At 34.3% G+C, this 24693-nt stretch overlaps 1 protein-coding gene across 35 annotated transcripts in view; it reads left to right on the top strand.

Annotated features, from left to right (window-relative positions):
* Window positions 1-24693, top strand: part of ULK4 (unc-51 like kinase 4) — a 222693-nt gene that overhangs the window by 69265 nt on the left and 128735 nt on the right. For 28 of the 35 annotated variants that reach the window (XR_015275655.1, XR_015275680.1, XR_015275679.1 and 25 more), the window contains 5 exons: window positions 1728-1779; window positions 1873-1967; window positions 10598-10649; window positions 10749-10893; window positions 16403-16495. Coding sequence is in view for 28 of the 35 variants with exons in the window: in XM_086848502.1 (XP_086704628.1) it covers window positions 1728-1779; window positions 1873-1967; window positions 10598-10649; window positions 10749-10893; window positions 16403-16495 (437 nt within the window). In the remaining 7 variants the exon portion in view is untranslated. The remainder of the gene's footprint in view (window positions 1-1727; window positions 1780-1872; window positions 1968-10597; window positions 10650-10748; window positions 10894-16402; window positions 16496-24693) is intronic. The other 7 variants (XR_015275669.1, XM_086848539.1, XM_086848623.1 and 4 more) reach the window with 1 other exon arrangement.

The raw sequence follows: 24693 nt of genomic DNA, 5'->3' as shown, positions 1-24693 counted from the left end.
TTCTGGATATTTGTGTTTAATTAACATTCCCACTGACACCTATAAAGGGACATTTGATCATCACCTTGTACTTTTTTAAAATACTATGCTATAACAGAGGCCCCTAAGACTTTAACAAGGAAATATTTTTGTTTGTTTTGTTCTTTTTTTTTTTTTTCCTGATTTATTCAATAGTCTTGTTCTCAACAATAAGAAATTATGCAGAGAGGAAAGATGTGTGCTTGAGATCTGGACAGAAAAGAAGAGTTATTTTCCTGTAAAGGTTGTTCATTGAGAATTTTTTTTTTCTTGCTGCTTTGAAGTTACTTCCATCATCACTGTAATTTTCAGTAGTGTTGAGCAAAGAAATTGAGAAGGAGTCGGGACAGTTCTTTCATGTTTTCTGCTGTGAACAGAAGTACATGCAGGACACGCCATGCCCAAAAGGCACAGCTAATAGCAGACTCCTGGGGGTGTGCACAGGGCACAGACTCACCTGTAGTGAAATACATGTACACCATTTCTCTCCATTGCTTGAGAAACCCCAGATAGTTGCATTTCTTTAAATTACACATCTTTTCCCTGTGTTTCTAGTATAAAATTAATAAGCATTAGTAGCCAGAACAATTTTTGCACCAACTACTTTGATGTTTCCAAATCGGTCTTTAGACGACAGTTGTGTGAAACTGTCTAAAAATGTGTAAACAAAATAATTTGTTCTCTTCTAAATCAAGTTAATTAGATGATACCTAGTAATTTTCTTCAAATGATCAGGAAGATAACTTTTTTTTAGAGAAGTACTTGGTTTTTATTACTCCTTCCGAGGTGCTTTTAAATAATGAAATATATAATTGGTTTCTAACTCTGTTTTTAATTAGAGAAGAATCCTTCAGATGTTTCTTACATATTGTGAAAAAGATAACTCATGTAGAAACTTCTTCCAGTTTAATATGTAATGAGGAAAATTTAATTGGTAGTGAAATATAAACTAATGTAATTTTCCTAAATACTACATTAGTAAAAAAGAGCATACTACACATTCTGCTGAGAATTTTCCTTCCTTAGCAAGTCTTAATAACATCTTTTGCATCCAAATGAAAAAAACAGCTATGCATAGAAATGAAAGTAAAAGAACAGTGGGTGTTATTGTACAATATTTACTTAATCTATATTATTAATATTATATTGACCCTGTGCCTTAATATGATGAGTAATTTAGGTGATTTTTAATAGAAAGTTATATATGCATTTTTGCATGTTCTCCTGAGTGTAACTGTGTCCCTAGCATGTGTAGTATGCATAGAGATCAAAAAGATGATACAAATAACAGAAAATTGTGTTTTCTGAAGGGTCTTCCATCATTTTAGTGAGTTATTTTGACATAGCCACATCCAAGGTAGTTCAAAGTCTTCTAAGAAATTACAGTTTTCTGTTAACAGTGAAGACATGAAATTTATTATATTTAGCTAGAAATATTATGATTTCTGATACTAGTCAGAGCAATAATCCATACTATACTCCACATTTAAGGTTCCAACAGCATTACAGACTTGCAAAATTACAACAGCTAGATCATTGGTACTTTCAGTTTTAGTTAATTACTATGAATATTTATCCAAATGTAGGTGTGATAATATTTTGTATTTACACAGTTTTTCAAATAATTTCTTGTTGTAATTATTCAGTGATTATGCTTTTTAATACTTTTTTCCTAAAGTGTTTTAACATAAATGCTGCTTCTTTTGTAGGAGTTCATCAGATCAGTAGATTCAGGAGAAACAAACTTGGATAGAGCAATAGGTGGGGTAACCTATGATGATATTGTAGTAGTTTTAGACACAGATATTCTAACTATTGAATTTTATGAAGGAATATGATTACTTTTACCAACAGGGCAAGCTGCATCAGAAGAATTGATTAAGACTACTTTATTGACCTTTGAAGCAGTAACAGAACATCCCAGCTTGCTGATGACCCATCGCTTGACTGTAAGTCTGACAGCAATTTAAATAGTTGCAGGCTAATAGGCCTAATTCCATTTATAAATAGAAAGTTTTGAAGATTTAGAAACCATTTAAAATATGGTTTAAAATGTATTGTGGTTCTGTTTGACAGGAAAAATGCTAGTTGTTTATAGAGAATTTTCAAAGAAGCAGCAAGGCATTCAATCTACTGTATTTAGTTGAGAAATTAGAGGGAGAATGAGAAGGACTTAGAGTTTAGAAATAGTGGTTCTCGATTCTGTTTCTTCAGCTTCAATACAAGCATGTTGCTATACATTAGCGAAATTATCACCACTATTTATGCTTTCTACATAAACATGCTTTTAAGAACAACATGGCTTGGAAACACCACCTCTGAGGATCAATCCCATTCTATCATATGAGAGGGGTAATAGATATCAGTAGGTATCATATCATATCATATCATATCAGCTGATGAGGTTTTGTGTTTGTATTGGAATTAAATTAGGAGCACACACTCAATATAGAACTTACATCAAGAAAGACATCAGCAAATAAATAAGAATAAGGGATATTAGGGATTGTGCAAGATAAGAATGGGTGATCTTGGAAATCAAGTGTTTTTAGAAGTTGAATCCTATTTGGTGTGTGTTAGTTGAGTATTTAAAGTCTTAATAAGTGAAACAATAAATTACAAGTGAAAATAGTAAAATTAATCCAAAATATAAATTTGACTTTAAATAAGTTTAATAGAATTTTCTTCATGAGTGCTCACAAGAGTGTTAGGCAAGAAAATGGTCCTTATGCAAAAAAATCTAACCAATTAGTAGTCAGAGAGGGAATAGTACAGAACTGTTCAATTTACTTTAATAGGGCAACATTGTCCTAGAAATGAAATGTTAAGTGTAGGTGAAGTATGAATGCCTACTGATATCTCTCTACATGCCTGTCAGCCTGCCTCTCACTATATTTGTATCCTTCTAGAATCACTTCAGTTTTAAAAAAATAATTGCTTTACTTTTGTGAGTTACCAGTGTGCCTTATATTGATATAAGAAAATTCTTTATGGGGGGTCCGTCAGCAGAGACTGAAATTGCGATACCTTGTACCAGCACATTAAAGAAAAGTCCTCTATCTGTTTCAGCTTTAATGGTCGAAATGGTTGATTTTCTCTGGAAGAGATAATTCCTCTTTACAGATCTTCTTCCCCTGTGCCCATCTCCACATTTAGCAGAACTTGTTCCTGAAGCCAGGAAGTGACTATCCTTGTCTCTGTTAAGTAACCCGTGGGTCACAGCAGGGGAGTTTTAAAGTATCTAGATATCTGGAGAGCAGTTTACTTCATGTTGAAAGTTTTAGATGTTTCTTTAAAATCCATCTTAACTTCTCTGTTATGTAGTTAGAGCTAAAACTTCCTTCCTTACTGGACAGTGCTTATCCAGTAATTCTGACACATACCACTTTTGTAGTTACCCTGGTTTAGGTATAAAATTATATCCTGGTCAATGAAAATCTTCTCATTGTGGCTTTTTTTGTTTGTTTTTTTTCTTCTTTTTTTTTAAGAAAATCTATTACTTCACTCACTGATTTTCATAAATAACAGCTCTTGCTAATTTAAAAGAGCCCTCCTGACACTTAGCAAATAGTCATTCAGACATAAAATAAAGTGGAGAAATTGCCTTGCATTTTGTATGTTAAATTCAAGAAATTGTCCATTGTAATTAATAATCTCTAACCACATCTGCCACTAGTGGTGCAAACAGTAATTAGTTTAATACTATTTACGAAGTCTAGTGTGCTAATTATACTTGAATGTACAGCATACATTACTTTAGAGGAAAGTGGTACTTCATCTTCTATGATGCATACAGACTATTTTTGGAAATGCTGTTGCTCGAGGGATATCTTCTAATTGCTGCTGGCTGAGCATGACTGGAATCTATGAATATAAATTCCAGCACACAGCAGAACTTCATGCTTTTTTAAAATGTTGAAGCAAGACATGTTCAAGCTGCCAGATCAATATTTATGTATAATAGTGGTTAATAGGACTCTTTTACTGGAGAGAAATTTAAATCCTAGGCTGAGCTTGGAAGGATGAGCCTGGATTACTCATTTAGACCAAGTTGTTTACAAGCAGGATTTTAGGGAGTGAGGCTGGGTGAAGGCCAAAACCTTCTTGAGAGGATGCAATTTTTTTCTACTCTTACAGTGACATTTCTTCGAAGTCTCAAATCAGAAATTAAATGCATTTCTAATAAAGTTTAATTAATGTAATGAAAAGTGGGACTGTACTGAGCAAGCAAAACAAGAAAGTTTTTCATTTGAGTTCTGTTTTTAGTTTAACTGAAATGAAAATTGTTTAAATTAATAGGAATTTAAGAGCAACATTTTAGTTTCTTTCCCACTTTGAGAAGAATTACTTGTTCTGGGTTTTAGTTCATGTATGATTTACTTTTATGTTCATACTTTTAACAAAGTAAAATAAATTGTGGGGTTTTGTGGTCAAATTTCTGATTACCATCAACCAAAATCAATTATGCAGGAGATTAATTTCTGTGGAGACTGGCTGTGTTAGATATTGCTAAGTGTGATAAAGTCAATGGAAATTAATTGAAAGTGCTTAAATGAAAGCCAGCAGTGAGCAGTAATTTCATTTTGCATGCAGTTGTGTGTATTTTTACAAGATATAAAGTAAAAAATAACAGTAAGTGTGACTTGGCAAATTTTTACAAAACTAGATTTTCAGGTATGCAAATATGATGTTGAAGGTCATTAAGAGTCTGTGTAGACTGGAATGAAATATTAACTCCAGTTTCTCAAACTGGCACAAGCCAAATTTCTTGTTTCTTCCACCTACCTAAAATGTAAACATACTTAGTAAATTCAGATACTGTTATAATAATATTGATTTTCCAATTTTGGTAAAGATTTAGATATAATTAACAGGAAGAATTTGTGCTGACTGTATAATTCGCATTTTTCTTTTTTGAGTAAAGTATATTTATTTGCCTGAAAAAAGGATATATGCAAATTCAGAGCACTTAGAAAAGTGAAGCTCATGATGGCAGATGGTTCCTGTGGGAGTTCTTTCTATACTCCAGCTAGCTCCCAAAAATGATCTGTGTATTGCACATATAATCTTTTACCCAAAACATTAAAGTAGTTCTCTGGTTAAGGCAAAATTTGTCAGCAGTGATTCTCTTCCTCAAGGTTTTTAAACTTACTTTTAAAAATCAGACTAAAATGAGGGCACCTAGAACATGATGAGTTGCTTGATGGGAAGTCAAGGGAAAAGTCGTATGACAGGGAAACCTAGTGTTTGACAATATGAGTTATTAGTTTCAATAAAGATGACAATGCAAGGTAACACAAGGGTTAGAAACTTTTGCAAGTGCTTTTTTATTGGTTTAGCATCAGTGATGTTCTTCATCCACAGGCTATTCTAATCTAACCACTGACAATTTTGTCAGTGTAGGATGTGACTATATGAACATGTTGTACAGAAGTTTTTCAATCACGTTCCCTTTTCAAGTAGATTAAAATACTACACTGCATGTGGCTTTCTGTTCATTAAGCATGAGACTTTTCTGTGAAACCAGTTCTCTACTAATTGACATATTGAGTCAGTCAATCAGTGCTGTCTCTTCCCAGAAGAAAAAGCCAATTATTTAATGAAAATTCTGAAGACTTTTAAATAAAAATTACAGAAGTGTTATCCTTCTTCCCAACCCATTCTAACATGTATTAGATTATTTTTTCTGTTATGTTCTGGGAGATTACTGATGATATTAAAACACTGAGGATTGTGCTGTGCTTCGAGCAAATGCTTTGAGAAATTTGAAGGCAGGAAGAAAGATGATTTGGGGTTGGAGCATATCTGTCATGAGGAAAAGCTGAGGGAGTTGGACCTCTTCAGCCTGGAGAAGACAATTGAGAGGAGACCTCATTAATGAGAATAAGTATCTAAAGTGGGGAAGGGAGGAGGGGGGAGAAGAGGATGGAGACAAGCTGTTCAAAGTGATGCTCTTACCTCACTAGTTAAGTTTTCCTTGCAGAAACTACTGAACATTCTGGAGACAGATGTTCTGGTTCTGGATAGAATACTTGTATTTCCAAAAATATTTTGACAAAGTCATGCACCAAAGACTTTAAATTCATTAGTGGTCCTTCCATCTTACCCACAGGCTAATCAACTACTAACTAGTTAAAATTTACTAAGTGGAGAATAGAGATCAGTTTTTAAAAATTTAGGTATTTTAAAAGTGGTGGCTTACAAAGGTTTGTTGCAACATGTGCTGCTAATCCAAAAAAGAGAATGAATAGGGAGGTGACAGAACTGACTGATGACACACCAAATTATTCACAGTAGTGAAAATTAAAACTGACAGAGAAGTTGCAGAAGGTTTTAAGATTTGAGTGAAAGGAAAATAATGGTGTGCAATACTGATAAATGACAAGTAATGGACATAGGGAAGGTAATTTCTACTGTACATGTGCAGTGTCAAACTCTAAACTACTTGTAACTTCTAGAAATCTTTCGGCATTATTTTTCTATGGAAGTGGTAACTTTATACTCAGCAGTAATCAGAATCAACTAGCTTATTAGAAATCACTAGTAAATGATCAGAGAAAAAAGCAGAAAACTTTGTGCATGGTGCATTCAAGTCTCAAATACTGAATGCAGTTGTGGTCATTCACTCTCAAATGGAATGAATTTTATCAAGAAAAAGTACAGCTTGATGATGCAAGTAGGGTCTGAGTAGAAAACAACGTAATCTTGGAAACAAAGTACTCTAGTGCACTATTATGAATGGCATGGGAAAGATGAATTGGAAATAATCATTCATGCTTTTTGTAAAGTAAGAATATGTGGGTGTCAAGTTAGCTGCTTTAAAGTAAGCAAGGATATATCTTCATAAGGCATAATTGAAGTGTAAAATGAGTGCTGTAAGTATTGCACATGCTAAAAGTATAAATACATTTAAAATAGGATGGGACAAATATATGTGAGAAAACGCTAAATGCAAAAATACAGATACAACATCAGCTTAGGAAGTTTCTTAATTCAAGAGGTACTTTTTAGAAACTAAAAATGTGTGTTTATCTTTGGTCTATTTCTCATACTGTTCTTCTACTTCATTCCAGCTGTCAAAAACAGGATTACCAGGTTTGAGCTATGGTTTTTTTGGTCCTTTACATATATTTATATTTGGGAGATATGGATGTAGTGTGTATGGATGTTTCTAGAATTTCATTGCTGTTTTGGGTACTGATAACAGCACAGTCATGGCAGCACAGCCTTGGAATGCCGTAATTGCAGAATTATACAGTGGCGGCTTTGAGCAGCTAGGGGTGTATTGTGAACTGAATATCAAGCTATTTAAAAGATGGTAGGAACTCATCTAGAGCTATAATCATGTTCATCCTATTTAGTCTATTTAAGCTTAAAAAAGAATAATTTCCCTTTTTTGTTAAGCAATCTTAGTGATAAAGACTGAGACAAAAAACCTGTATCTGATTTATCATCATGCATAAATGGAGATTTGATTCTACACAGATATCAGCAGCCATTCAAAAGAGGAAGAAAAAAATCCTTATTTGAATATTCTTCTATTTATTTCAGTGCCAAAATACTAGTACCATTCTTCTCTATACATAAATGACAGACACATTTAAAATTTTTACTAGGAGAATTTGTTAAAAATATTTTATGTACTGTTGCACTGCAGTTAATTTCACCTTAATAATTATGTGCAAAGTTCATACCTTGTTTACAAATTTATATACACATTAGTGAAAAACAGTGACCCAAATGGCATGGGGAGAGAATTCGGGTTGTGGTGTTAGGAAGTATCTGATTTAAGGTTCATATAAAATTTAATATATGCTTCCCCCTTCAGCATATGCATTCTGATCTGCCTTTGCATAACAAAATAATTTTCCATAGGATCAGTGCTTTATTTGGTTGATCTCCCCACTGCACTGAACTAACATGAGGCAAACATCTTCTATGGAGAATTCCTTTCTAAACAGTTTGTTTACTAGAACTGAAGTTTGTATTAGAAAAAGTTCAGAAGAAGCTACAATGGTCATTAAGACCTAAAGAATCTTATTTACAATGACAATTGAAAATATATTTATCTTAAAAAATACTCATGACTGGCTTAACTACATTCACTATTGTGGAAAGACTGCTGTTAATGCTAGATTAAAGTGAAAGAAGTTTTTAAGTTTTAGAAATTGAAGTTGCATTGTACTGTTGTACACTGCCATCTTAATCGGTGTAAGTCTGAGTCAATGCTCCTGCTGTTGAGTGATTCATAATATCCAGGCACTCTAGGTTGGTTCAGATAATCAAGAGCTGTTTCTATTCCTCTTTTCTGTTTCACACCTTTAATTTACCGCTTATATATGCTTCATTTGAGAAGCTTTACAGTAGTTGAACTGGTTTCTTGGACTGAAAGACCTTAAGTACATACAGTTTTTTTCTTACCTCAGTGGAATAACTGATACATTACCATTTGGAGAACATCTTAGAAACCTGCACTAATGGAGTTATTGGAATGCAGTGCAGTTTTATTATTTAATCAAAAAAGACAATGAAATATTTCAAAATTATGAAATGTTACTAAAGGCACAACGTCTGTGATATATAGCATTATCTATATAGGTATAAAGGCTATTTGTACTTGAAGAGTAGTTTGGCTTCCATACCTCAAGCAGAATCCTTTTACTTCTTTTATTGAAAGTCTATAACAAAAGCTGTTGGAATGCATGAAATAGAAGCCTCTCTGAGTCCCTCAGAGAGAGAAAAAAATGCAGGGGTTGAATTGAAGCCTTTAGAGAAATTAAAATATATTAAGCCACAGACATGAAGTAAGAGTGTAAGTTTTAGTTTTAAGTAAGTAGAAATATGTCTTAAGTGCCTTAAGAGACTGTGTTATCTAGCAAAAAGCCCTAAAGCCTAGTTTTAAAGTTCAGTAGTGTTACCTTTTACAACATTAACTTAGCTCCAGACATAACAAAAACATAGCAAAACATTGCTTGCATTTCTAGATAGAATAGATAGAGCTATTTACATAAACAGATACTATTCTATATATAGATTTTGGGTAAGAATTTACACTGCTTTTGTACATTAGAATTAAGCTCAGATTGGTGCAGGAAGAATGTTTTAGAATCCTGTTTTTAGCTGATTGGATGATACATGAGTAAAATCCTCCTGTATTGGGGTGAAAGACAACACACAAGAAAGAAGAACAAAAAGGGAGCTGCTGCTGCTCCTGCTTCTGCTCATAGTCCTGCTGGATATTGGGACTTTATGCCAGAAAGGTTTTAGCACAGACTTTAATACTCTGAACTCTTTGCCTTCGAGACTGATGTATTCATGCAATAAACAACTTTACAACAACCAACAACTGCTCTTGTCTCTTTGAAGATCCAAGACCCATGAGAAACTTGACAAAAAGCATTTTGTAGTAGTTTTTTCAGAAATTAGAAAAGCTAAAGTAAATGAGTCCCTTAATATCAGAGATTGATTTAACAGAATCTGCCAACCAGCAGTGAAATAGCTGCTAACTGCAGTTACTGCTGGCTAGAGGCTAACTTCAGTTAGTGACCTTTTTCATGCATACTTTCAACTTCCATAGATGTTTCTTATTAGTAGCTGCATGTATCTAGGGAAATTTTATCTTCTCATATTAATTACTGAAACAAAACACATGGGGGATTATAACACAGTCTTGTTACGCCAAATCATATCCATGGTGATCCAGTGAGACTCTACATATCAATTTTATTTGTATAAGTAATTCCTGGGACAAGGTGTGGATCCATGATGCATGCTTAAAAATTGCAGGGCTGTCCATCCATCCTCTCCCCAAAACCCAAGCATGGTCTATCTAAATAAATGATATTTTAACAGTGATTTAAGAATTAGAAACTGTATTATAGAGAAGACTAATAATACACTATTTTTGTAACTGAGCCATAGCCTAGTTAATCATCAGTTGATTTCAAATGGAGTTAAGCTGACTAGTCCTATGATAGATGACAGATTTGTAACAATATCCTCATGGACAATAAAAAATTGACTGGGTTATATTTTTTCATAGTGCAATTCTTTAATAATGTAAATTTGCATTTTAGTGGAAGACTGCGTATTACCAGAAGGAAAGAAGTTAAAGTATTTTCAAGACTCTATATTAAGCTTAGGGATATTTCATTATAGGTAGTACTTCTTTTCTGATGTATTTGAATTCTGTGCCATTCTGTTTTTTATCTGAACTCTATTCAATGATTAGTTCATGGATTAAAGCATCAGGATTAAGATACTCTAATACTCTTTTTTTCTCAATATCCTACATCTTCACTGAATTCTGTACTTTAAAAGTCCCTGTCAGTGAATTATACCAAAGTTACTGTTGTTTTCTTTATAAAAATACATTAATGTCTGTAATTTTGTGGCAGTTTGCCAGAGAAAAATGAACTTGGTGGCTTTATAAGAGTGATTATGCCTGAATTTCCATGATAATTTGATTCTTTGATTAAGGGCTCTAGCAGCAAAATAAACATAGATGACAGTGTATCTCTGTTCTAGCTTTTCCCTCTGTGAATGATCTAAACCACGTCTTTCTAATTCTCTGTTTTAGGTTGAAGACTCTATCCTCCCACCACTTGTTTCTTTGGTCCACAGTCAGAATGGTAAGTATACAGACACATCAGCTACAGTTTCCATGAATTCCACAGTTTGTTTTAATTATATTTCAGTGTGGTCACATTCTTGGCACCTTTATTTTCAAGTGGAATGGAGACTCTTCAGCTTGCGGTTGCTCTCAGAAACCACATCTCTGCTTTTAAGTCACGAAGTCATGGCTGAGGAGAAAGTGGAGAGCCTCAACTCAAACAACAAGCTTCTGTCTCTCATTAGAGATTTACTGCTGCCTCAGTAAGTATAATATTGCTTCTGTAATGGGGAATAACTTGATACGCAAACAATTTTGACAGTGTATTTGTTTTAGCCATCCTTTCTATGGTTAAGTTACTAAGTCAAAAAGGGAATAGCAATTAAATACTGCCAAAGTTCTTTGCCCAACATCTCATCCTAAGTTTATGTAGTATTTTGTCGTATGCAACACAAACACAACTTCTGTGTGATGCTCATTTCTGATACTGTGCCTCTGGCTACTCTTAGAGCAAAATAGCATTCCCTCTAGCTTTTGGGCTGTGATTTAAATACTCCTCTTTGTTCTTCTAATAAAGTCAGAACATTCTAACTACAACATCTTTTTGGGGGTTTTTTGGGTATTGTACCTTTATTTAAGATGGTCTGAAAACATGTGGAATGGCATATAACTTTTTTAAAAGAACAGAACATCATGGATTAATCCTTCATGGTCCACCTAGAAGTTATTGCCTCTAAACTGCTGGCCTTTCCTGCTGCCCCAAGCAGCAGAAAAACCCTACAGCAGAGTAGATTAAACTACAGCCTGTAGGCCAGATACAGTCTGGAACTTAATTTACATGGTTTATGGTCAGATGAGGCCTCTCATTTCATACTGACTTTCAGGTGAGCATAAAGAGAGCTCTCTGTGTTATGCACACATTGACTGTGAGCTGGTAACTTCTGTGAGTAAAGGGAAGGAACATGAAATGAGTACAGTAATGATGAGTCATCAGTTGTATTTTACATTATTATAGTAATGCTACAGTGTATTTTCCTATGTGGTCCTCAAAAGTTAATAATGGCCAATATTTAGCTGCCCTAAGCGAGAAAATAGTTTTCCACCCCTATATTAAACAAATGTAAGAAGTCTGGAGGAATGGATACTGGATTATGATCAGAAACCCAGTGTCTTTTCCAAATATGAGATTTTCTCTGCTAATTGAGTGATGTTCATGCAGTTTAAGGACCAAAGTTTTATCCATGCAAGGTATTTAAACTTTTCTCTGTGACAGAGAACTGGATGGAAATCTTACAGTTCTTACAGTAGAGAAATTTATTTCCAACACCTTTATTCACATTTTTTACCTTGTGGAAATATAGAATGTATCAGTACAAATTAAAATGGCAACTGGAAATAGTATTTTTAAATTAGCGTATATGCATTATTAAAAGCTGTCAGATAATTTTCTTCAGACAGGGGAAGAGACTTGAAGTCAAAGGAGACGGAGTTCTGTCCTTGCTCTGAAACTTGCCATTTGTAGACATGTCCGTCTTATACGCTGTTTCTCATTGAACTGGGGGATGTGTGTTTGGAGGGATGTGTCATGCTAATTACAAATTAGAAGGAAAACAGCCAATAGAGGTCTGTCTTCAAACTTACTAGCTCAGTTGAATGGAAGGGCTTTTCGGCCTGAGACTAAATATGATCCTGTGTTGGGGCCTTCACTTGTGCCATCTCAGCATGTACTGTGCGGCAGGTGTATGACAAAGGGTCTTGCAGAAGTTCAGAATCTTGGATACAGGGTTTATGTAATTCCTGAATCAGTTTCCCCATCTCATTAGTAGAGATGAGAAGGGAGGGGTTCTAAGAGTCAGCGTAATCTACTTGTAAAGATGATGTAAAGCTCTATCCTGAGAAATATGGGTTGCTTGAAAACTTGCAATCTCTTGAAGCTGAGACAGAACATTGGAGGCTGTAGAGCTTTTTGCTCATAGTGTTTAGTCTTTCTGTTGCTGGGTAAGGGATGGGACAGAATCTGACTCAGCTGGAGGACAGTCAAAAGAGAAGAGATATGTGATGGCCATTTGTTCATGGGCAGTCTGTGGAGGGAAGAAGATATTTCTACCCCTTATGAATCTACCGAGAACTGAGAGCTGTTGAATATGGAAGGTAGTGACATCCAGTTTTCATGTTGTTCTTTTTAAGGAAGATTGTAATCTTACACATTTGTGTGTATATTTTATTCCTATAAATATCCTCCTCAAATTAATTTGTTTAAATGTAAAACTGACTCTTGAAATAGAATGTGGGTCACTATGCATAAAATATAAATAGACTTAATTTTGAGATAAATGCAGGAGGGCAGTGATTACTACTTTTTTCTCATTTTCTGCATTATCAATGGTAATTCCATTAAATATTTGTGCATTTACAGATCACAAAGTTAGCTTCCTCATAGGGTTTTGATTTAATTGAGTGAAACAGTGTCATTAAGTTTCAGTTCATTGAAAGATTATTTTCCTGAACGTTTCATAACCAAAATGAAACCTACAGCTATAGACAGTGAATACATGGCAAATGCTTTATATACAGATTTTTTAATCAAAAATTGAAGCATCAGATCTATTTAATTTTAATTCCTAATATTCCTAGTTATATGTCATTAAAAATTGAGCCAGAATCAGCAAACAGAGGGAAATGTGTAAATAAAATTTTACTTCATTTGAAGGTTTATGTAGCTTGTTCTCAGTAGGCTACCAAGCCAGTTCTACAAGTATGAAATCCAGGATACTTGACATCATATTCTCTTTTAAGAGCTTAAGAGGGTCTACATCCCTTAATCTTTAGGTCCTTTTGTCAAGGTTGTTTATAGAAAAGATTGAAAAAATAACTCCTTAGAGTGTACTACACGGAGTTCACAAAACCCTTATAAAATGCCCTCTACGGCTTCTGTTACTAAACTGCTCCGTGTTATGAAGTGGCAGTGAAATCATTTGATGACTCATTCATTTAATAAAGTATCTCAAGCATGGTGTATTTTCCCTTCTAAGAAGATTCATATATTCATAACGCCTAATGGCCTTTATTCAGGCAATGTGTTTATATTAATTGCTAAGACATTGACTCTAGTAATCTGCGTTTTCTCATGTGGTATTTGGTTTGATGGATCACTGCACCTTCCCTTAGAAATATCCTTTTCTTGTATTGTCTTGGGGGAGGGGAGAAGAGAGTTTCAAGGAAAAGGAAGTGAAGTGAGACTTTTTTATTGAACCTCAAGAAATTAGGATGCTAAGTGTTCTAAGTAATAATAGCGTCTCTCAAGCGTAATACTTAGAAAGCTTGAAACTGTTAAGGTGTACCCTATTAATGGATCATATTGATGTGTTTATATAAACAAGTATATTGCCAAGTATTTGATTTTTAAGCTATCATGGTTGATTCATTTGTTGCTACTGTTAGGAATTACAGTTTTGGAGACTAAAATCCATGTCTTATGCAGTGAAAGATGACTTTTGGCACCTGAATCACCTGATATCATCTTTGATTGTTTCAGAAGATTTAGTTATGGACTCTGAAAAAAATAAAATTGCAAGTCCCATTACGTTTGGTAGGAATATGTATTGCTCATATGTAGGGCTCTTGGAATCAGTGTCCACTAATGTATTGCAATATTCTCTTATTAAGAGACTTTTTACTGATCCGTGAGGAATGGATTTTTTTGGGGAACTGGAATCTGTTCTTTGTAAAAGAGAGAGTTTAACCACTAAAGACCTGAAGAACTGATAATTCTGTAGATATTCTAATGTGGTTTGCAACCTTACAGTGGCACATTCCAGTGTGTAGTAGCCATGACATGTTTCCCATAGGCTGTGTGCTTGTGTAGGGGTGTGAAGGAACTCCCACTCCCACAGGCTACATCAAGGCTGCATGGCTAGCGTGCTTGTCCCTCCTTGTCACAGGCAAGCAAAGCATCTCCCTCTAGATTTCCTTCCTACACAAGTCAGAATGCTGAGGTGTGGTGCCTACAGAGAGGGGAAGAGCCAACACACAGTAGGGTACATGCTAGCATGAAGGTGGTGGGAAGTGATCCAGGTTCCTCAGTTCAGACATTACTAGGGATCTCAAGATGTGAAGTAAAATTTTTGGTGATTTGCATGATTCCCCCTCCCTCTACCAGAACACTACTGTTTTTTCTTTTTGTAAAAGCATTTTGTTGCTCATAACATGGCAACCTACCATGTTACAATTCAACCTTTCGTTTGTTCTTGATTAATTCTTCATTGTTTTTTTGCAAATTAAGTTTTACACTTCCAGTTCTATTACTTCCATGTATTTTGAGTAGCGTTGCATTCTGCTGCAATAGCTGGGTCTTGTCCAGGGAGGTTACACAGCCACCAGTGACGGACATGGGAAGGCAACTAGATGGGTCTCTGGTTAAGCTCAGGAATCCAGTTACTGGGACGTCACCAACACAGGAACCAACTCAGCTTAAATTCAGAGACAGAGAGCCCCAGACAGAGGCTGGGTGATGGTTTTTTGGGACAGAGCCAGGGTGGAGTTTCAGGTCGGGGACTAATAGGGACAGAGTAAGGGAGAAACCCCAGGGGCGCAAACCCAATCAGAACACCCTGGGCTGCCCACCCCATGAGGGATCCAGGGTGGAGCAATTCTTCCTGGGTTCACAGGGCCCATCCTCCAAGGCAGAGAGTGAAATTTACTTTTCCCTGGCTTTAAAGCTATGCCTCTCACTTTAACACTTTATCTAAAACTAAATCTTTGCCTCCCTGGGCAGAGGCACCCCACAGAGTAGGACTAGTTGAAATCAAAGACTGTGTTTTGACATAGCTGAGTCTGTGGTTTGCTATGCTTACATCTTTCTCACTTCCATTATTGTATCCTACTGCTATCCACATACATTTTTGTTTAAATACAGTAAAATTAGCCCCGTGTGTTGTGTGGGTATCTCTAGAATGTTAGCAGCTACAGCAAGATTCATTTTGTTTTTCAGCAGCCTGTTTTCCCTTACCAAGATTTCCATGAGGTGATACTTGGAAATGTTTCAAAGAGGTTTTTTTTGGTTTGTTTTCCTTCACAGCTCTCAATAAACATTGCTTTGGACTACTTTTATATTCTTCTGGTCTATATTACTTAGAGAAATAGATTATGCTGCAGTGAAAGCAATATTTTTTTGAAATTTGAGATAAAATATAAACCTTAATGTGAGTTTCTCTCAATTTTGAGAAAAATAACTATGTATACAAAATATAGAGTTTAATCATATGTAATTTGGTTGATCTTCTTCCTAAGCACTCAATAAATCTCCTACCTGATATTTTGAGGCTCATTTACTACTTGTCTCTTGAAGAATAGATTTTTTATGTATAAAATAGTATAGATCAATAAATAAATCTTGTGCATGTAGACAAGATGAATATCTTATAAATATATTTTGTTATAACTTACAGTTATAAAACATGCATGCTTTATATATATGACCTGCACATCTATATATGTACATATCTATGTGCATATATATACACATGCACAGAAGCATGCATATTATTACATGTTTTATAACTGGCTGCTTTTAAATTTAATCTGATTTTAAAATACTGTTTCTAGGTGAGTCTTGTTTGTTGCTTTATACGATTTGAAACAGCTTTGTATTTCCATTGTAGTTATAAAGTCTGGAAATGGGAAATGATGATTTTTTAATATAATTTTTGACGTGTATCTCTTGACTTTTTTTTCCCCCCACTGTTTCTGCCCCTTTCCCACCTTGCCTTTCAGGTATGAGCACCTTCTGCTGGCTCCAGACCCTGTACCAATGTATGCTCTAAAATTGCTGGTGGCCCTGACTGAGCGCAGCCCTGCTTCCGTGAGGTGATACAACTTCACATTCTCTGTTGTTCTGGCTTCCTTCTGTTTCAATTTCTCTTTTCCTATTAGGAATTAGCAGATCTCAGTATTGTACTGCTTTGACTAGCACTATGATTTAGAAAAATCATTGGAGATGGTTAGTTATAGAACATATCTTTTGTATTAATATTATATGATCCTGGTTATTTTATGTGGATTTAGCCAATGAAACATTAAAGACAAAATTGGAAGAATTTTAACATTAAAATTATCTTTTAAAATGTACAAAAACCCCAAACCAAACCTAAAATATTATCAAAATTGTTGTTCAGCTAAACGTATTTGTGGACAAAGGTGATGTGTTTGTTAAATATTTACACCAGTCAATTCACTTGAAAGCTGGTCAGTTCTCCTGCAAATATATCTACCCTTAAAATTCCTAAATATATGGGTTTTAATTTTTGGTGTAGGTAGACTCAATATGTTTAGAAGTGTCTTAATATCTCTTCCTTCTTGTTCCAAAATTTAGATTGTGATGGACAGAAAAAAACCCCAAAACTGTGTCATACAACTTAAACTGTGTGAGTTGATCATAGCAAGGAAGGATCTGTCTTCCTGGATATGCCCAAAAAATGTGATTATTCTTGTCACTGGCCATTGTCTATTTGTGGTGTCTGATAGTGTTATGGCTCAGAGGCTGCTTGTGTCTTGCTCTGATTGATTGGAATCAGCACAAGAAAAAAAAGAACCATAAGGAAATTTAATTTGTTTTCCCACTTTTTATTACAAAAGGTGAAACATCCTCTTTTAATCTTTTATGATGCTACTGGGAATGCTGCTTTAATATACTAAGTAGACTACAAATTAACTAGGAAATAGAGTGGCTTGAGATTTTAAATGTTTTGAATTGTATAAAACAGTTTTCATTATAAAGAAGCTGTTCATGCTAGTGTAGGATTTTACATATTCTAGAAACAAAGAGAACAGCTTTCCATTTTTAGATTTAACCCACAGTTATTCTAGAACTTTAAGAGTTAAGAAAAATACTTCTGTAACCAGAATGCTGGTTATATTAGTAGCATATTTCCTCTCTGTACTCAATTTGCTTTACTTGAGAAATCATAAGTATTTGGCATTACATATGGCACAATCCACCAACGTAGGTAGATTGTGGATGCACATTCATCCTCGTGGTCATCTGACATCACACTGGAATTTTTTTCTTAATATTATTAAAGAGCAGCTGCAGATATTTAATGAACTATTAATAATTTGAAATACCAGTATGTCCAACACTCATATTTAAGGACTGGCTGTCAGATTCCAGATTATAACCCATCTATAATTGTTGTGTTTCTCACATTCTTTACAGGTCCTCTTTTGCTTTCACTATGTCATTTGTTTGGCTGGGTTTCTAAAGGAGCACAGTTTAGGCAATTCCCTTGGTTTATCTTTTTCCTTATTCTTTGGCTTCCCAATAAATTTTGCAGGAAGTAGCCAATGCTTCAAAAGCACAAGGGAGGTGAATAATATATTCATATTCATACAAATTGCTGGTGAACAAAATGGAAACCAGGTACATGCCATAGTAAATACTATATCACAATTGGTTCTGTTTTGGTTCAATGAGTAATTAATCAGTATTCAGGAAGCTCAAAATTACTCAAGGCATATGCTTTCTTTGCTCCTTTCATTACACAGATGGAAAGTAGCTCCAAAAACTGTGATGGGGAGTAAATAAATATCACTGGACACAAATCCTGTGGGATTTAACTTGTTATTTGTGGAAAAACTCTACTGCATTTTAGTATTGATGATACCGATGGTGATGGGAATCACTGCATTGAGTCTCTGTGGCTTCTTCAAGCTTACCTTTTATCCACAATGCCTGGCTTTCAAGGATGAATGCTTTTTCCTGCAATTTTAAATGAATAAAAGTGGTAGTAGTAAAAAGATTGTAAAATGGCAAAATTTTAAATTAGTATCTACCTTGCTGTTGCAATGTCTTTTGAAAATAGTTATTAATAATACTATTTTGAAATAAAGGGTGAATTGGAAGGAGGACAAGGGCTAGTGTGCTTTTATTTAGTTTGTTCCATATGAAAGCTTGTTCTCAGACATGTTCAGCTAACAGATTCTCACTTTCTTGCTCTTAATTAATTCTACAGATTTTCTTGCATCTCACTCTTCTTCCTGTCAGCTCAGGTTTTACCTGTTTGCTCCCTGATAGAGGCTTCTGCATTTGAGAAGTTCTTGTTTTAGCACTTGAAAGGAGACAAATGCACTCCATTTTTTTGTTTCCTTTTTTCATAGCTGATACTGTAAATTAGCTAAATTGTGATATTAGAGGAAAGACATTCCATCTTCTTCCTACTTATTTTGGACATTTCTGTTTTCTATTACAGGTTGTTTGTTATATATGGCATAGACACAGATATTCAAATACAATTATATTTTCGATGTTTTTTAAGCTTATGATAAAATAATGTAGTTACAATATGTGTTTCAAATTCCTTTAATTAGTATTTTATAATACAAATTATAATATAATAAAATTTTATAATATATAATATATTTATATAATATAATATATTATAACAATTTTATAATATTATATAAATATAATAATAATTTATATTTTATAATACAAAGAGTACTTTGTACTCTTTGCCATTGCTCCACTGTTGAGGTAATTTTTAACATTCTCTGTTGTGGGAGCTCTTCCACTCCATTGCTTTTCAATTTAGCAGTGAAAAACTCTACTGATATCCCTCCCATTACTGTGTTACAGAATTAGATCTCTCACCAATGTAAGTTCTCTCTTGTGTAGGATGGTAGCTGTAAAAAACCCCAACTTTAATGTGTTTCTGGGGACACTTTTAATTATTTGGACATCTGATCCTATGAGCATCCACGGGAAGAAAATCCAGGTTCAGAAAAGGATAAGTGTTTTCTTGTCTGTTTTGACCTGAATGGCTTAGAGTATAATTGAATCAGGTACCCTTTTGTACCTGCGTTTACATCACACAATTGCCATCTGATACAATTTCATTTAGAGTTTGTTTACTAAGAAAATAGCAAATATTGGAAGAGTAAGCTTTGAACCGAATTTGTCCATCAGTTGCCTGTTTTATACTTGGCTCGGAGCAAGAAGTCTGGCTTTAAACCTTTTAGTAGCATTCTGTTGTGGCTCTCCCAAATACCTACTGCCTTGTCTTCAAGAATTTTTAGTGTTTTGTGATAAAGAAAGATTGTGAACATTAAAACCAGTGTAAGAATTAATAGCAGAGCTCATATTTAGCTATATTGAGACTGCTGATTTCAAAAGAAATCACAGATATTAAGGAAAGTTGTAGCTTCAATTGATGATTAGTTTCCAGACTACTGTAAATCTGTATTAGTCTTTTTTCCCTTTGTGTTAATTGCTCTTGGTGAACTCTACCTGTGTAAAGTGTTTTCTGAGCAATAGAACTCACAGTAGGAGCAAATGTCTGCAGCAGGCTGAGGTGTGATTTAACTATGCAAAGTCTGAATTTAGAAAGAACAGTATCATATGTAACTTGTCCTTTTGTGCATATACACACAAAAAAATTATACCACCTTAATGTGTAAGCTATATGCATGGATAGGAAGTCAGACATAATCTGTAAAGGGTTGGGTTTTTTTTTTGTTTCTGCTTTGAGTCTTTTATGCTCTTTGCTGTGGTCTGTAATGATCAGATTGCTGGGGTTTTTTTCCTAGTAGTGAGGAGTTTATGTGAATGTCTTAGTTTCTCTTAAAACTAAGATATACCCATACCTATATGATATACCAATTAGCTGCTCTTAAATGTTTTGACTGTTGTAATAGAATCTATACTGTGCTACTCCCGGAAACTTTTACTGGGTCATAATTCTTAAGCTGCCTTTTGACCTTACAAAGAACCTTATGAAATGTAGCTGTGTGCTCTCTTAGGCAGCTACTTGACCTACCTTTAGTCAGAAACTCATAGTATTTGGTGACATTGATATATGTATCTGAAAGCTAAACCTTCTAAATTATGGAGTCTAAATTTTATGGGTTGCTAAAATAGACAATTTTGGTTGCAAAGGAGACAGTAAAGGTAATAGAATAGAAGTGGAGGTAATGTCAGATATTGCATCAGATAATGATCATGGAAGTGGGACACATTCCAGTATTCTATTAAGGTCATTTCCTGAGGGAGAAACACCTAACTAAAAACTAATAGTAAGGCACCCTTCTTAGATGTATGATGAAGGACAGGGGACCAAATGAAGTAACCTTTCTCACCTCCTCTCCTTAAAAATAAATTTTTCAGACAAACATTAAGCTGCAGTAAAAAAAAGAGGAAAAAGCATCAGAAACCAAAACAGGAAGGTTCTGAAGATCAACAATAAAAAAAATCTGCTGCTTCTAAATGCTTCTAAATCTACCTATGAGGATGATAGATGGATCAACCTCATATGTTGCAGCATATTGTCCTGTCTAATCAAAGTAACTGTCATAGTGTCTTTGGAATCACCCAAGAATTTGCCAATTTTCAAACTTAGTTTATGCTTTTTGTACCTATGCATTATCTATTAAAGACCATAAAAAGCACATAGGGTGTGTTAGTTATAACTTGATCATATTTTCATACACAATTATGATCTACATCACTGTTTAGTTATGTTCCACTATATTCTGAAATGGTCTAAAATCTTTGCCCGGGATTTCAAAAAACAAACTGTAAAAAACCCCAAACAGAACCAAACCCAAACTCTTTGGAGTTCAGTGTGGTGTTTTTAATTGCTAGAACAGTGATTCAGTTAATTTGTTGGTGTTATGCATAGATTGTCTTTGAACCTGATGTAGTTTCTTTGCCATCATACTAGAGGACTAGTGCTTTAGTGCTTTCCTTGATTAATGTGGTCTTATATTAATTGCTTTAAAATCACTCTGTTTTTCTCATTAGTCATTTTAATTTCCTAGTTTAATGTTGAAATGCTCACTTTAAAAAGCAGGCTTATCTCCTTCTAAATTACTTTTCTGTTTTTATGTGTTGTTTTATTTTCTATAATGAATATGGATAAAATAAAATGGAGTAGTTCTGATAGCAGGTAAGCCTTAGGGCCTAGTCCAGCTTAACTGAACAGTAGAATTACATGTTAGAGGTGTACAACATTAGTGAGAAAATCACAATCCAGATGGATTTAGGGAGATTGCCAGAGGATGAAACTGTTTTATTAGAACTTTAGGGAATGTTTATGTAGATTTAGAACCTGATTTTGATTTTGATTATGCTAGTTTCACATCTATGGAAATTGAGTTATAAAAACCCTGATTTTCCTTTTAGAGAAGTAATGGTAATATAAAACAGCAGAGAATTTTTATGAGCTTGCTGTTCCTATTGTTTGGTGTAATGTTTGCATCTATGCTGCTTTGTCAAAAAACATCAGGCAGGAGGACTTGCCCAGAAACAGACTCTTGAAATGCTAAGTTTTGTGTCAGCTAATAACACTGTTGTCAATTGTAATTCAAATCAAAGGCAGTGGTCAGAGTTCATTATTGCAAGGGAGTTCTCATAGTCTAGTCATGTACAGACTGTAATACTAATCACCATTTTTAATGTAAAACACAATTCCTAGTGTTACATTTTATAAAAGCTCCCTTTTAGTAAAGAAATAAGCTATTAACCTTAAACCTGTAATTTTGTTTCCTCTTTCACGTTGCTGATCAATTACTGAATGTCTAACTTGTAAAAATGTGAGACAAATATTTGATGTTACTGTTAAGGGAATTTTTGAAAATAGTCACGTTGGAAGGTTCAAATAATGTAAAGGATTAAAAAGAAGCAAATACCATTCATTCTTGGCTACTTTTACTTTCAATAGAGAATTTTTGGCTTTCTGAATATAAGTAGCAAATGAAGAGTCAGCTGGTTGGGTTGCTACAGCTAGAGCTGCAGGCTTAAGTGAATTCAGTCCTGCCATGTATCATTGGTACAGCATGAAACAAATCTAAACCACTGTTCAGTCCATTCTCTTGTGTTCAATAGTAGGTGCCCAGAGATTACAGGAAGGGGTCAAGTGTGTGGAAATATTTTCTGGAGCCACCTTTTTTTCTCAGCCACCTATGAGGTTTTCTTCCAGAACCCATATAAGAAGATGTGGTGTTCTGTAGATGGTAGCTATTAAGGATATTAATAGCTATTAAGCTATTCATTTATGTGGACTGAAAGAGATATTTCACAAGTAATTTCCAGCATAAATAGTTATTCTATAGCATAACCACATGTATATAAAGATTTATCATCTTCAGGTGTTTTCTTTGTATTTCTTTGTCTGAGCTGATCACTTGCTACTTAATTTTGTACCATTATTTTACAGTTAAAAAGAATCACACTACTTCATAAATTTCTGGAATATTTTCTCCTTTAGCTGTCTTCCACAGCCTTTGCAACCTGAACAGTCATGACTATTTTTTAAGAGCCCTTAGTAGGGCTCAAAAATCTGTCATAGATTTGATATTTCATCCCTTTAAAATGTATGTCTTGGTACTTGCTTTGTGCATATCCACCAGTTCAGTTCTGCAGAATAATTTCTACTCATTTGTTCAGCTTAGAATGTCTGCAATTCCCAGATTTCCACACCTCCCCATCCAACTTTTCTCTAAAGTGTCTCTCTGATAACATCACATTTTTTGTCTTTTAAATTTTTAAGGTATCAAACCTGTAAAAAAAGCCTTTTGTGCTTAGTGTTGTGCAGTAGATTTTTGTTTTTCAAGAATGGACTTTAGGATTTCATAGAAAAACAGATCTCACATATTGTTGGAAAATAAAATTGGAGGCACAGTCTCATTCTGAAAATTGTTAGTATATTAAAAATTCAGATTGTACTCATAGTAAGTCTTTTAAAATCAGATCACCAGTTCTTTTGAGCCAGCAGTATTCATTTATATATAGATTTAAATGAGATGGAAATAGTATTTTTATTTAATATTATGATTTTCATATGCATATCATGATAATTCTGTATGTTTTCCAAACAGGGTAGGATCTAATTTAATATAAATTATGTAACAGTCTATGAAGAACAAAAATACTTGTGGTTTAGAATATGGACATTCTATGAAACAAATCCAATAGCTAAACTTCTCCTTTACCAGCTTTAAGACAATTCCTATTGTCTTAAATTCCAATACATAAAACTATGTAAAACAGCAATGAAGAGTGTGATAAAGTCACTCTCTTGCTTGAGCACATATATGCAAAGTTGGGGTAAATCAGCTTTAAGCTTTGTCTTAATGCGGTGCTTGATGTGACTTTATGCTTTAGCTAAGTTATGTGTATAATTTTCTTTCAAGGCTGCAGCTTTTTATTGTTTCAATCATAAAGGTTGGCAGGTGACCTTTAAGAACAGACCTATTGGCGCTAGTTTTGTCTTAGCTTATCTCAGCAAAAAGTATAGCTGACTTTGTAATGCTGTAATAATCGTGACTGCTTCCAGTGTTTGAAAACAATTGTTTCATAATTTACCTAAACTAGGATTGCTTAGCTATTCTTGGTATTTGATTGTATTTTACTGCTAATGTGTTCACAGTTTAAATGCTGCTTATGTAGCAAAGCAAGCAGCTTTTGCTGGGGTAAGTAATTCCAATAAGCCCTAAGCATAAGTAGGCTTGTAGTGGCAAAACTTCATTTTGTCAGTATGATTTCTGTTCCAGTAGCTGCTCTTTTTGGGAGTCTGTGGTGTTTAAATGACTTTCTTTACATTCAGTATTGTAATATCTACATCAGCAAAATTCTGTTTTGCAGGCATGGACTATGCTTTTAATTTAACTAGTAGATTTGGCTCTGGAAATGAACCTCAAATATAATAAGTCTATCTATATCTATAAGCCTATCTGTAATCCTGGAACTCTCTTATGACCTGGCTGTGTCCAAGCTGCCGTAACTGTCTATTTAAGGGTTATTAGATGGCCGAGAGGAGATTAGCTTTCATGTTCTCCTGCCCTATGAAAGTAACTTTTTTCCATTGCATCTGAAAAAAATTTTCCCCCAATTTAATAAGAAGAGAAATAGTCCTAAAATTCAAGCTTCTAAACTTAGAAATAATGAGTTTCTTTCCTTACCAAAACTCTTTTCCCTCTGTTGAGGATAACATTTCTGTATGCAAGAAAAAATGAGCACATTTGTTTGAACAAGGCTGTTACTTAGTTTTGTTAAATGTCTGTATGTGGGT

The sequence above is a fragment of the Cyanistes caeruleus genome, chromosome 1 (assembly GCF_971803275.1).
Source record: "Cyanistes caeruleus chromosome 1, bCyaCae1.hap1.1, whole genome shotgun sequence".
NCBI lineage: Eukaryota > Metazoa > Chordata > Aves > Passeriformes > Paridae > Cyanistes > Cyanistes caeruleus.
Note: the sequence above shows the minus strand (reverse complement) of the source record. Positions and strands in the feature narration are given on the sequence as shown.